The 14,461-nt window shown below is 38.6% G+C and overlaps 1 protein-coding gene across 1 annotated transcript; it reads left to right on the plus strand.

The window, feature by feature from the left end:
* The first annotated feature begins 11,174 nt into the window (after positions 1 to 11,174).
* Positions 11,175 to 12,556, plus strand: LOC114274087 (F-box/FBD/LRR-repeat protein At1g13570-like). Its single transcript, XM_082880740.1, has 3 exons — positions 11,175 to 11,927; positions 12,024 to 12,080; positions 12,233 to 12,556. Exons 1-3 carry the CDS (start codon positions 11,175 to 11,177, stop codon positions 12,554 to 12,556), a joined length of 1,134 nt encoding a protein of 377 aa, XP_082736866.1.
* The last annotated feature ends 1,905 nt before the right edge of the window (positions 12,557 to 14,461 follow it).

Raw genomic sequence — 14,461 nt, forward strand, 5'->3', positions numbered from 1 at the left:
GATCACTTCAAAGGTAGCAGAAACCAGAGGGAGTTCTCATGCACAAGACCCTTTAGAAGAAGTAAATCTAGGGGAAGGTTCTGTACAACAGCCCACTTATGTAAGTACTTGTTTGAATACTCTGGACAGAAACCAGCTATTGGTTGTTCTGAAGAAATACAAAGATTGCTTTGCATGGTCTTATAATGAACTACCAGGATTGGATAGGTCATTAGTGGAACATAGGCTCCCCATGAAGCCTAATTTCAAACCTTACAAGCAGAAACCAAGGAGGATGAGTCCAGAAGTAATTCAGAAGGTAAAGGAAGAGATCCTTAGACTCCTCAAGGCAGGTTTTATTAGAACAGCCAGGTATGTCGAGTGGTTATCTAATATTGTGCCTGTAGTCAAGAAGAATGGCAAAATGAGGGTATGTATCGATTTCAGAAATTTAAATCTGGCAACTCCCAAAGATGAGTACCCTATGCCTATAGTGGACTTGCTGGTGGACAGTTCAGCAGGTCACCAAGTCTTGTCAATGATGGACGGGCATTCCGGTTATAATCAAATCTGCATTGCAGAGGAGGATGTCCATAAGACAGCATTCAGATGTCCTGGAAATATTGGCACCTTCGAATGGGTTAAGATGCCATTTGGCCTGAGGAATGCTGGAGCTACATACCAGAGGGCTATGAACACCATTTTTCATGACCTCATTGGAGGATATTTAGAATGTTATATAGATGACATTGTAGTGAAATCCCAGTCCATGGAGGAACACCTGCTTCACTTAGAAGCAGCCTTTGAAAGGATGAGGAAGTTCAAGTTGAAGCTCAATCCACTTAAATGTGCTTTTGGTGTATCATCTGGAAATTTCTTGGGCTATGTTGTTCACAAGAAAGGAATACAGATTGATCAGAATAAAGCCAAAGCAATCATTGAAGCCAAACCCCCATCAAGTAAGAAAGAATTACAAAGGTTCCTTGGGCAGGTTAACTTTCTTCGAAGGTTCATTTCTAACACTGCAGGGAAAACTAAAGTATTTTCTTCCTTGTTAAGACTGAAAGATGAAGAGGAATTTACGTGCACAGCAGAGCATCAAATTGCTTTCGAAGGTATCAAGGCCTACTTGGCCAACCCTCCAGTGCTGATGCCACCAAAGGGTAACAACCCCTTGAAGTTGTACATAGCTGCAGCAGAAGATTCATTGGGAGCTTTCTTGGCCCAAGACAATGAAGAAGGCAAGGAGCAAGCTGTTTATTACCTTAGTAGGTTTTTAAATTCTTGTGAATGTAAATACTCAGCTGTTGAAAAGCTGTGCCTTGCTTTGTATTTTGCTGCAATGAAATTGAGATACTATCTTTTACCTACAACTATCTTGGTAATTGCAACCACAGATTTGGTTAAATACATGTTATCTAGACCTATGTTGAGGGGAAGAATTGGCAAGTGGATACTAGCCTTATCAGAATTTCATTTAGAATATGTCCCTCAGAGGGCAGTAAAAGGGCAAGTTTTAGCCAATTTTCTGGCAGACCATCCATCTCAAACAGAGAGCCAAGAAGTAATGGAACTTGGTATGGCCAGTGTTGAGCCATGGCAAATGTGGTTCGATGGGTCGAAAGCCAATGGCTTAATTGGAATTGGTATTGTAATCAAGTCTCCACAAGGGACAGAAACTACCCATGGTTTTAGAGTGGATGAAGCTACCTGTTCCAATAACCAGGCTGAATATGAAGCCTTAATTGTGGGACTAGAGATTCTTATTGGATTACAAGTACATGCAGTTGACATATTTGGAGATTCTCAATTGGTGGTTAACCAAGTGAAAGGAATTTTCAAGTGTCAAAGCATAAGTATCCTGCCATATTATGTTGTTGCATTACATTTGCTTTCTCAGTTTCAAATAGCAAATGTAACCCATGTTCCAAGATTCTTGAACAATAGAGCTAATGATGTGGCTCAGAAAGCTTCGAACTTCAAGAGAAGGGATAATACACAAAGGGACATAAACCAAACAACATATCAGAGATTAATACAACCTTTGAATAAAAGGAATGTGATCTTGGAAGTCAATCATAATGACTTACAAGGACAAGATTGGAGGCATCCAATAATGCAGTACTTGGCTGGTCCATCTTCGAAGGCCAGTAGAAAAGTCAAATTGCAGTCTATGCAATATATGATATATGGTAATGCTCTCTACAAAAGGGGGGAGATGGCTTATTGTTAGAATGTCTAGGACCGAAAGAAGCGCTAACAGCCATGGCTGAGGTCCATGAAGGTATCTGTGGTGCTCACCAACCTGGTGTAAAAATGAGGTGGTTGCTTCGAAGGCATTCCTATTATTGGCCAACTATCCTTAAAGACTGCATAGAATATGCAAAGGGGTGTCAGGCATGTCAAAAGCATGGCACAATAAGGCACGTACCCATAACTGACCTACATGCAGTAGTGAAGCCTTGGCCATTCAGAGGGTGGGCCATGGATATGATGGGAAAAATACACCCACCTTCTTCGAAACATCATTGTTTCATTCTAGTGGCTACTGACTACTTCACTAAATGGGTCGAAGCTAAGCCATACAAGGCTGTAGACCAAACAGAAGTTATTGGTTTTATTAAAGATTTGATCCATAGATTTGGCATCCCGCAAACCATAACAGTTGATAATGGAACTGTGTTTGATGGGAAGATGGTGAAATCTTTTGTGGCAGAATTTGGAATTAGTCTTGTTAATTCCACACCCTATTATGCACAAGCTAATGGTCAAGCTGAGTCATCCAATAAGTCCTTGAAAAAAGGAATACAAAAGGTTGTGAATGACAATCCTAGGGATTGGCATAACCTATTATTGGATGTTCTGTGGGCATATAGAACCTCACCAAGGTCAAGCACAGGAGTCACTCCTTATGCCCTGGTGTATGGACATGATGCAGTCTTACCATTAGAGATTAATGTTAAATCTTTGAGAGTAAGATGTCAAGATCAATTGAATCCTGAACAATACCATCAAAGTATGTGCTTAGAATTAGAAGGCATAGATGAAGCCAGAATTCTGGCATTAAATAGTATTCTTTTCCAAAAAAAGAAAGCAGCCAAGAATTATAATAAGAAAGTCAAACACATTGGCTTTGATGAAGGTGATTTGGTATGGAAGACAATACTCCCAATTGGGATTAAAAGCCATAAGTTTGGCAAATGGTCACCTAACTGGGAAGGACCATATCAAATTCATAGGGTTCTGCCTTTTGGAGCATACCATTTAAGAAATTTGAATGGTTATGTACATCCCAAAAAGATTAATGGCAGATATTTAAAACCTTATTTTCCAACCATTTGGGAAACACAAGGGACAGAGTAAACACCATATGCAAAAACACAAGCTTGTTCAAATGATATTCAAAATATTGTGCTTTCATAAAGAATCAAGTACATTGTGCCACAAATTGGCCCAAAAATCATTACAATGCTTTAATTGTTTTTGTACAATAGCTTTCCTATTGTTAAGGGAAGGAAATAATTGAATAGCTGCAGCCATGTCTTCTTTTCGATCAGCCAGTCCTTGATTGGTGATGTGCAGTTTCTTATCAGTTCGAACCAAGGCTTGGTTTACTGCGGCTAACTCCTCTTCGAGCTGAGCTTTCTTCTCCAGAAGTTGGACTCGAAAGTTGGAGGCAGAAGAGTATTGTTCTTTCAGAGTTGATACTTCATTGTGCACTTGAGAAACAAAACTCTGGTCCTTAGCCAGCTTATCATCCGCAGCCTTAGCAGCATGGCAAATGTTGAGATAAAAATCAATAGTAGCTGTAGCCTGAGATAGATGACTTGAGACACTCATGGCAGACTTCTCAGCAATATTGCAGCATTGAAGGAACCCATTCCTGATGATAGGCCTTTGTAGAGCCTCGAAGGGGATCCTCGAAAAAGAAGTCAACAGTTCCAAGCATGTGTCCAAATCTACTGCAGGTGCAAAAGGCTTGTTGCTGGAGGAAGGAGAACTTTCGAAGATTTCCAATAGGGAGTCAGCCAAGGCTAATGGCTCAGCTTCAGCAGTAGAGGTGGGAGAGGTAGAAAGTATGTCGAAGAGACTAGCTAGTCTTCCTTCAAAGATATCTACCTCGTCCCTTGACATGAAGGGCATAGAGAGTGTTGTGGTGGAAGACGCAAAGGGCTGCATAGGGATGGGAGAAACGGATGGAGCATCTTTGGCAGCCTCTATGGTCTTGGCCACCAGCAAATCAAGAGAAGAGGGACTGGAAGTGGGCATTGGTGATGAACCATGAATTGAAGGGCTACCAGTGTCTTCTGTGGAAGAATCAACTGCCATTGGGAATGGAGTAGCAGTTGGATTTTCTACAAAGGATGGAGAAAGAGCAAGGCTCGAAGGAAAAAGAGATTGAGGTAGGTTACGAGCCAAAAAAGGGAGGTATGGCTTTAATCCAAGAAAGAGAGAGGCAGGAATACTGGAGTCTAAAGAAGATATGACAAATATAGGCTTTTGAAGTGGAAGCACAACTCGAACAACCCTGACATTCTGCATTTGGTCAACCTCAACCGAAATTGAGGAAGGTCTCATTGGAAAGGTGAGTGCAGTAGTTGTCGCTGCAAAAGGAAGAAATGCAGAACAATGTTAAACTTCAATACCACAAGCTGACAAAGTAAAAACAGCAGAGGTATGAAAAAAATTACTTGTTCCAGAGGCGCTAGTACTAATGGGAGAACTGCGGCGAGAGTAATGTCCAGCAGTCTGCTGCCTTCTTACCATTTCCCCTTGTGCTGCATCGGCAGTAGCAGCTTCCTCTCTTTATTCTTGCCATCTTTTCTTGGCCCTCTCAAATACAACGATTGCCTTGGAATGTTCTTGTTCGACTGCCTTATGAGTAGAATCCTCAACGTGGTCGATAACAGGAACAGTTATTCTCTTTCTCTTCTCCCTTGGCAGAGATACAACCAATTCTTTTCCAACCTCCCCTTCTTCAGATCGGGGTTCAGACTCACCAGAGATAAGTTCTCTCTCCGCTATTATGACGATTGCCTCGCTAGCAGGATTTTCAATGGCATCAGATGAAGACACAGCTACCTTTTGTCTCTTTGATCTTTGTAAGGGCACTTCCTTCTCTGACTCAACCTCTCTTTCTTCTTCAAGAGATTCAGGTACTTCAGGAGGAAGGACTAGTCTCCTTTTTGTTTTTTGTTGTTGTTTCTTCTTGAGAATAGCTAAAGTCTCGGCTCTCTTGGGAGACTCTTCTTGTGGAGACCCTACACCAAAAGCATGAGTATAAGAAAACCAACAAAAATTCAGAAATAAAAGGGGAGGAGAAGAACTTGAAGATACTTACCCTTCTTCGAAGCAGCTCTAGTGACCCTGGCTGGAAGGGGTAAAGTGGCAGGAGTAGTGGTGACAACTTCAGGAGGGGAAGAAGTGCTCTGGGCTGTTGTTGACTTATCCTTCGAAGGCAATCCCAACCCCACCAATAAGTCATGAGGGTGTGTAGAGAGGCGCACTTCCATATTGGCTATCCACCAGTTCTTAAACCTTTTTAAGACTGAGCCAAAAGGGCGAAAGGGGATAAATTGGAATTCACTTAAATCCTTCAGCAGTCTGAGTACTGCTGCCTCTGGTTTGGATTTGGGTATTCTCAAATCTCTGGCAGTGAGATGGACATTTGAAAGACTGCAAAGAGGAACAGGTATCCCTTGAGAGAGCCCAAATTGCCTTGCAAATTGAGAAGGGTAATATACCTCAGATATGCATTTGTAGGCTCGAGGGTTCAGAGTGCCAATAAACAGCTCCCTTGGTAATAATATAGAGGCCCACATATCTTTATGAGGAGAAGTGGAACATTCCTTATCAGCCAGAAAAGATTGTAGCCAGGTTGGCCCTCTATTGGCTTCGAAAGGACAAAAGAAGGAAGCAGATGGAGAGATAGGAAGTTGATAAAAGAAGGTGAAGTAATAAGCAAAGGAAGCAGGGTAAAAGGCAATCCTAGCATATTTTTCCCCGTAAGTACTAGGATCCTGAACAAGGAATCCTAAACACTTGGGATGAAGGTCAGTGAAATAAGCAAAGAGCCAGAGTTGGAGCACCCAGAGGGGACCTCCTTGGTTAGCATCGAGGGGTTTTTCGCAAAATTGGGAGCAGGTTCTGTAGACATGACCTAGAAGATAAGGAGCAAGAGCGATATGTTTCTTCAAGACGAGTGCCTTCGCAAGTGGAGCAAACTCAGGCATAATCCTCTGAGATGAGGTGCAAAAGAGGAATTTGCATAACCAGTATAATATGAAGGAGAAGAATTCTCTGTCCCGCACAGGACCTTCTCTCTTATTTTCAGCCTTTACGAAGTCACTATAAGAAGAGTTTAGGGCTGGGAGAGAAAATTTGACAGGAAGGTTTGGATAGTTGGGAGTAAAAGGAGAACCATGGGGTGAAAGCCCTAGGAGATGGCAAATATCAAGAACGGTGGGGGCCATCATACCGCACCGAAACTGGAAGAAATTGAAAGCCATATTCCAAAAACATAAGGCAGCAGGAATCAAAAAGGGGTCTTCAGGAATAATGAACCTGGAAAGTCGAAGGGCATCGAGGATATAAAGCTCTTGTAGGTCATCTTCTCTCGCAGGCACCACTCTGTCATACCATTCCTCCCATTCAGTCCTCAATGTCGGCCAGCAACGATGAGGACGGTTTACCCTCCAAGTTCCCCAATCAAGCCTTCCTTCGTAAAGAAGGAAATGGTCCTCCAAACGAGGGTACAGAGCTGGGAGTTGAGCAGGAACCTCCCGGAAGATAGGACCTAGGACGTACTCCTGTTTGTTGCTGTGGCGAGGAATGAAAAGACGACCGTCGATGTTACTTGACTCACCAGATGTCAGCTTGCTGATTTCTTCATCGATACAACGTTTCAAAGCCATGGTAGGACTGATTTGGTCGCCCGCAAGTACTTTCAGAGAGGAGGGATCCATTGGTAGTAAGCAAAAGAAGAGCAAAGAAGATCAGAAGAACCAGTAGAGAGAAGGGTTTGTAAAAGGCAAGAGATTTCGGAACACGAAGCGAGAGGGTTTTAAAACCTTTGTGTCCGAAATTGTACCCCGTAAGTCGTTAAGTACTAAAAGTACGAATGCGAGGAATTTCTTCCAAATTAATAGTTTTGGAGGGAAGAGCTTATTCCGGGGATTGAGGCCAGCTTCGAAATGAAATATTTGGCTTCGAAAACAAGATCTTGGCGTCAAAAAATCAAATAACAACGGCTTCAAAATACATAAGTCGGCTTCGAAGCCTAGTATATGCTTAAAGGTGCTAAATTGCTTGATTATGGGTCTGTTTAGGGGTTATGAATCAAAGTAACGACCTTCGGAGCAAACCTTAGTATTCTCTGAGTATGAGAAACGCTGTTCGGAGCATACTACATGCTTAAAAATGCTTGAAAGTATTGGTTTACTTCAAAAATCCAAAGACCCGTTTGAAGGTTGTCCGTCAAAATGACAACATTCGAAGCAAACCCTAGGTCTCTTTAAGGAAGGGGGGCACTGTTTGAAACATCGAAGACCAATCATTGGTTTCTATAAGCGAGAAGGAATTGCCATAGGTTGCCCTTCGAAGCCAAAAGAGATCAGTTTAAAATTGATTGGCTTTATCAACCATGACCATATATTGGTTACAGTTAGTGTTGAAAAGTAAAGTCAGTAAAATCGAAATACTAAAATAATATCTGCCAGAATTGTCAATTTTACTCCATGAATTGGAAAAAAGACATGATTGGTTCTTTTAGTACTTCATTAAACAGTTGATTCGAAGGATGAGATTGTTCAATTCGAAGTTATGAGTTAGCTTTTAGAGATGAAAGGAAACAGAGTCAAACAGTGTTAAGTACAGAAAGACTTTGTTTATATTAAAGCCAAGATAATTACATTAAGTAACTCTATCTGGGTACAAATTCAAGCTCATAAAAATAAGGGATACAATAAATAACAAGGTCATGAAATTTTGTCCAGCAATGGTCAATAAATTTCTGTTCTTTCTTTATTATTTCTTCTATCTCTTCTAAAGTTGATTGCATAAGCTGATGAGCTCTCACTTCATAATAGAGTTCTTCAGCCTTTGCTTCGAAAGCCTCTTCCCTCGATTTTTGTTCCAATTCGTCTATAACCGAATCATCCCAGTACTCAGAATCTTTATTCCTGAAGTCATCGAACTCTTCGACAAAATTCTCTGCTTCATATTGGGCATGAATTCGGAGAGATAAAAGTTGATCCAGATTTTGGATGGTGATCTTAGAATTTCGATGCCAGTAGAGGAGCACTGGGAGTTGGTCCAAAAACAAATGAAGCTCTGCCTGGGCAATAGGGTTGAGAACATGACCTCTAGTCAAGATATCACAAGCCCATTGAAAGTTCTTAAGAGGAATGTCATCCTCAAGAACATTGAAGGGCAGATGAGAGAAAGCCGCGAGCAAAAGTTGAGCTTGCTTTCGCTCGGCTGGAGAAGGGGGTAACGGAGGTTGGTAAGGTGGAAAAACTTTGTCCATTGGAAGGGCAAGTCTTAGTTTCTCTGTCCAGGAAAGAATGGGAGAAGGAGAAGGAGAAGATGATCCTGCTTCGGAAGATGGGAAGAGAGTAGATGGCTCTGCTTCAGAAGACAAAGAGGAGAGAGTAGATGTTTCTATCTCAGAAGATGCAGAAGAGGGTGTGGATGCCTCTATTATGGGAGATGGCACGGGAACAGAAGGAACAAAGGCATTAATGCAATCAAGCCAATCAGAAGAACAAATCTTCGCTTTCTTGGCTAAGAATGAAGGGGTATAACCTTGTGCTTCTTCTGAACGCCGGGCAGGATGCATTATCTTTGTAGGCATGGAAGAAGTATACCAAGCCACGAGCAGAGTCTCTTCCAAGTTACGTCGAAGGTCAATGGGCACGTAAGGGTAGACCACTGAGCTTCGAGCGTAGGATGGAAACTCCAGGGGGTCAGTGAACTCAACAAAATGGTGATTGATTCGCTCCCTTAAATCATAAGTCTCAGGAGTTGACCAGCTTGTCCAGCCAGAAGCCCTAGAAGGTGAAGAGGTTACAGTTTCGTCCCATGCAGAGGTCTGTGAAGAAGAGTTTCCTAAGTCCATATTTGCAACTTGTCGAAGCAAAGGCTTGAGAGTAGTTCGGTCAAAATACAAAGGGAGCTTAGGGGAAGAACTCTTTGTGTCCGTAAGTTTGTAAACCAAGGGAGTAAAGGCAATGTGTTCGTAGTCCAAAGGTTTATAATCTGCAAAAGACTCCATTACCTAAATAGAGAAGGGCGGGTAAAAGTGGCTAATGAATGCGTGGAGATTCTTTCGAGGAGGAATAACATCACTCAAAGGCTCTTCATATGCTTGATCAGTAGTAAGGGAAGTTGATGCAGCCATAGCCTGTTCGAATACTAAGGTATTGGGATGTTCGACGAGTTAATGCAAATAATCACCAAATAGATGACGGTTGTGTTTCCAGAATCTGGACTCCATACACGTTCTAGAGGCGCGGGAAAATTGTAATCCACTAATATCACCAAGTATTGGGTATATTAGTGCGGGGGGTAATGTTGGCTACATATTTTGTAAAAGCCAGTTACAGTTTGACACGTGGCAGAGTAAGGGTAATAAAGGAAGGTTATTCAAGCCTTTAATCCTGATCGTACACGTGGCAATAAATATTGGTCCTCACATGATCTGAGTAACACAAGATCAATAACGGAATGCAAGATGATATATCTTCAACGGTTACTCATATTCAAATTCAAATACAAGAGGGAAGCTCAACTGCCAGTAATGGCGTAATGGAGCTACTTATAAGGAAGCATGATCAGCGATCATGGAGGAGCAGTTCGACGGTTCGAAGTGCAGTTCGAAGGTCATCACTGACGAATATAAATAGCAGGGCAGCCCCCAGAAAAAAGGGCCGAACTCAGATCATACAAATCAGTCATTTACTTCATATATTTTCCTTTCCAGTTTTTTACATTTCCAGTCTTTAAATACCTGTTCTTTAAATACCTGTTCTTTAAATACCTGCACTTTGAATACCCGCACTGCACTTCGATTTATAGGAGTAGCTTCAAGTAGATTCAAGTAGATTGCTGTTGTAAACCTCTCCGAGGCTGAGTTTGGACCATTGTAAGTGTTCATTTTTATGAAATACTTCAATTGTTCTTCATATTACTGTTATTTCTCTTAATTTCTCCTAAGTCAAGCCACCAGTAAAAGTCCTCTTCATTGAGGCTGAAAAGAACTAAAACACAATCGTCTGATAATTGGTTGGCAATCACAATTTCTGTAAGGACTGATTGATCCTTGCTGGCACGCTCGCATTTACAAAAATACCCTTCGAAAAGCCAAAAAGCCAACAGTAGTATATATCTAAACCGTACATCAGTCAAACTAGCTAATATTTTGTTCTAATAGAGAGGTAAAATTAGTTTCATTGCACTTTTCTTATTGTTATTTTGCATAGCTAGCATGATTTTAAAATAAAATTATAGGTTGTAGCTTATTTAATATAATGACATTTAATTTTGATTTATATATTTATTTTTGATATTAAATGTGGATGGTAAGTTAGATTGTAACAAATTAAATCATTTAACTAATTTGACATTACTCTAGATTAAAGATAAATATTTTTTTACAACGTGTATCTTATTTTTTTTTAAATTTACCAAATTGACATACCCGTACCCGTGTTTTAATTTCACATAGAGGCCAAGATTTAATTTCATGTTTCTGTTTGGTAAGCTTGTCAAAATTTGAGACCTCAAACAAAAACTGCTTAAGTTGATTGAAACCGGGTTATTTTAGTAACAAAATCAATGTTGTTAAAAAAATAAATAAATAAAAAAAATAAAAAACCATTAATGTTTGATGTGCACAAGCTTTATTCTGCATAAACATTTATAAGATAACCTACACATTACTAAAATTCAGGGAAGATGTGCATTGAAATAATGAGTAAAAATAGCATACAATGATTGCTTTAACTCAATTTATTAGAGCATTAATCAAATAGGTTGACAACAATGCCAATGATGAGTACTTGAGATTATATGCATTTTGTTCATTAAAGTTTTACTGCAATTAAACTAGTTCTTCCTCCATTTTGGTGTTTTAGGATAACAATGACTGATCGTCGGATTTGCCAAGAAATATCATAGAAGGTATCCTTGAGCGGATGTCCATAAGAGATGTAGCAAGAACAAGCATCTTGTCAACCAAGTGGAGGAGTATTTGGACTACAATTTCGCAACTCAAGCTTGGTAATCAGTTTTTCAAAGACACCCTCAAGATTAAACCAATAGTCAAACATGAACTTGTGAGTGTTGTTGAGAAAATTCTCTTGCTTCATGATGGCCCCATACCGATGTTTCTTTTCTGCATTCCAAGAATACGATTTGATTGCAGCGCAGATATTGATCGTTGGATTCTTTTCCTTTCGAGGAATGGTATCAAGGACTTAACTCTTATTAATAATTCAGATAATGAACCCTATAAGTTGCATTCCTGTATCTACTCTTGTCCTGAGTTGACTCGTCTAGAGCTTGTCAATGGTATATTCAAAGCACCACGCAAATCAAGTGGCTTTCATAATCTCATTAGCCTTCATCTTAAAAAAATCGCATTTGCGCACAACATTCTGAGGATGCTTTTTTCCATGTCCCCACTGCTTCAGAGATTGACCATCAAACATTGCACTGGTATTGGCAATCTCAATATCCGAGCTCCAAAGCTCAAAAGGCTACTTGTACAGCACAATAGTGAGATACAATCAATATGTTTTACAGACACCCAAAATCTGAGTTACATCGCTATCATATTTGGTTTAACAATGGGAAGTCCCAAGAGTGTTAAAACACCCAATGTGGTTAGGTTTCTTGGTGACTTGCCTAGAATTGCAGAGCTAAATTTGGATGGCTTTTTTATTAAGGTGAGACATTGGTTTTATAATTTTATCTGGTTTATTTATTTCAAAACATGTAGCTTGACAGTGTCCTTATACAATTTGTTGCCATTTGCATCAAAGATTTTGGCTGCAGGTGGAGTTCCCTATAGGCTTCCGACCACAGCTAACCTTTTGAAGGTACTTGCATTACATAATTTTCGGTTTAATGACTTGGATCATATTTCATGCGCGCTTTGTCTGATTAGAAGCTGTCCCAACTTGACGAAACTTCAGATTTGGGTAAGAATCTTGAATCTAGAAACTTGGTATGTTTTCTTTAAAAATTTCAGACTAATTGGTTTTGCATATTGGTATTATCTTCACAGACTTGCATAATAATGGAGAGGAACGATGAAGAACTGGTTCTAAATCGTCTGGAAGTGCCAAACTGCATGGATCGAATGTTGGACAAACTTCAATCTGTGAAGATAAGTTATGTCATGGGTTTGAAGCCTGAACTTCTTTTCATCAAGCATCTGTTAGCCCGCTCACCAGTGCTAGAAACAACATTCATTCAGCACAGCGCAGAAGTTGATTTCGAAAAAGGGTTCAATATCTCAAAAGAGTTGGCACGGTTTCCTCGGGTGTCACCAAAAGAAGCAATAATATACTAGATAGCGATCACGCTGACATAGATGTTTGTTTTTCCCTTTCTTCTAGATCTGGTATCTGATCACAGAAAAGTTCGTAGAGATTTGATGAGCACTAGCCGAAGCAAATTGAAACTGTAAATATGTGTATTTTTTCTCCTCTGGTTTGTGAGTAGTTTAAATTTTTACTTATGTTTAGTAGAAGAGCAAGTCTTTTTTCTATGGTATGGTTAAAGATCCTCATTGCAATGGCTTTGGAGGAATGGATGAAAAAACCTGCCTTTTCTATTAAGTGGTGTTTACACATGGGCATGCCAATCCTTTTCCGTATACAGTCTATTGTGTTTTTTAGTGCAATTGGTTGGATGGGAATAGGAAAGGAAAAGTCGCATAGTGCAGACTTGAACCCAGATATTTCACCTTGTTTTGCTCAACTTTCAAAAATGAGAAAACTTTAGTTGAAAGTAAAATTATTTTTAATTTGTATGCTGATTGAGAAATTCACATTTTTTAATCTATATTTATCGATTCTTGCAAATTTACAAAAGAAGATAGACAAGAGAAAAAATTGAAAAATTAATTTCTGATACAGTCATCAACATGCTGAAAGGAGGATGAACTAAGAATGGGTCTTAGCCTCTACAGTTTTTAGTTAGTTACTTGTTAATTCATTCTGTACTAATGTACCCATATAATTAAGAGTAATGCTAGAGATCCCAAATATTCTACCAAAAGTTTTACCAAATGTCTCACATGGGTGTGGGACCCACACAATGTAGGTCCCATGTGGGTCCCACACCCATGTGAGACATTTGGTAAAACTTTTGGTAGAATTTTTGGGGCCTCTAGCATTTTTGTATAATTAATTCAAAGGCTTGTTGTGCATTAGGTTGAGCATTTTGTTTCTTGAAATTGTTAAACAATTACATGCTGGAATAAACCAAAGTTAAAGACTGTCTATACTAATTACAAGCAATTGAACCAGTGGTGAATGAGTTGAGTTTGTGAATGGATTTACGGAAAGAAAAAACAGGGGGGAAAGGATTTATGAATAAAAAATCTATTCCATTCACTTTTCCATTCATGTTTTTTTCCCTCCACAAATCCAAACACAAGAGAATTACTTCCCACCCAAAACCACTGCCTCTAGCAAGAGTATATGTCAATATAGAAAATTGTCTCCAAAATGATTTGAATCTTTTAACAAAATAAATTTTGATTTTTTTGATTTTATTAATTTAAATCCTAATCTTTTGTTTTATTTTCAATCTAAATATTTGTATATTTTCATTAAAAAAATCAATATAAAAATTTATATTTTAGTCATTAAACTCAACAAAAAGGTTATTTTTGATATTTTAAATACACTCACATTGATTTTAATGAGTAAAATACTATTTTTTATTGATTTTACTTGACGAAAATAGATGAATTATTTAAATTGAAATTAATCAAAAAATTAAAATTAAAATTAATAAAATTCAAATTTTATTTTGTTATAATGTCAAATTTTAAGATTTTTTTGTTGTAATATGTTTATGTTTATTTTTATTTTTATTTTTATACACAATAGTCTTACAACCACACGAATTTTCTCCCTCAAAATTCTCCAAATGAGGTGACAAGATAAAATGTATTTAAGGAGAGTTTTAAATTGGTTCCCATTTTTTAAAAACAGTTTTCAGAAAATTCTACACTCTTATTTTCCGTGTTTTTTTGTTTTTACTAAATTTTTTAAATATTTTATGCAATTTTTTTAATTTTTAGACACACCTAACATAAATATACCTAAAAAGTAAAAAAAAATATAAGAAAAATCTTTTAAAAATTCACTAAATACCAAAAATATAAAAAAAAAAATACAAGAATTTAGTACATTTTTTGTATTTTTATGTATTTCTTAATTTTTTAAATTATTTTTTCACAATT

The sequence above is a fragment of the Camellia sinensis genome, chromosome 7, assembly GCF_055761805.1.
Source record: "Camellia sinensis isolate YWXY chromosome 7, ASM5576180v1, whole genome shotgun sequence".
In the NCBI taxonomy this organism is placed as follows: domain Eukaryota; kingdom Viridiplantae; phylum Streptophyta; class Magnoliopsida; order Ericales; family Theaceae; genus Camellia; species Camellia sinensis.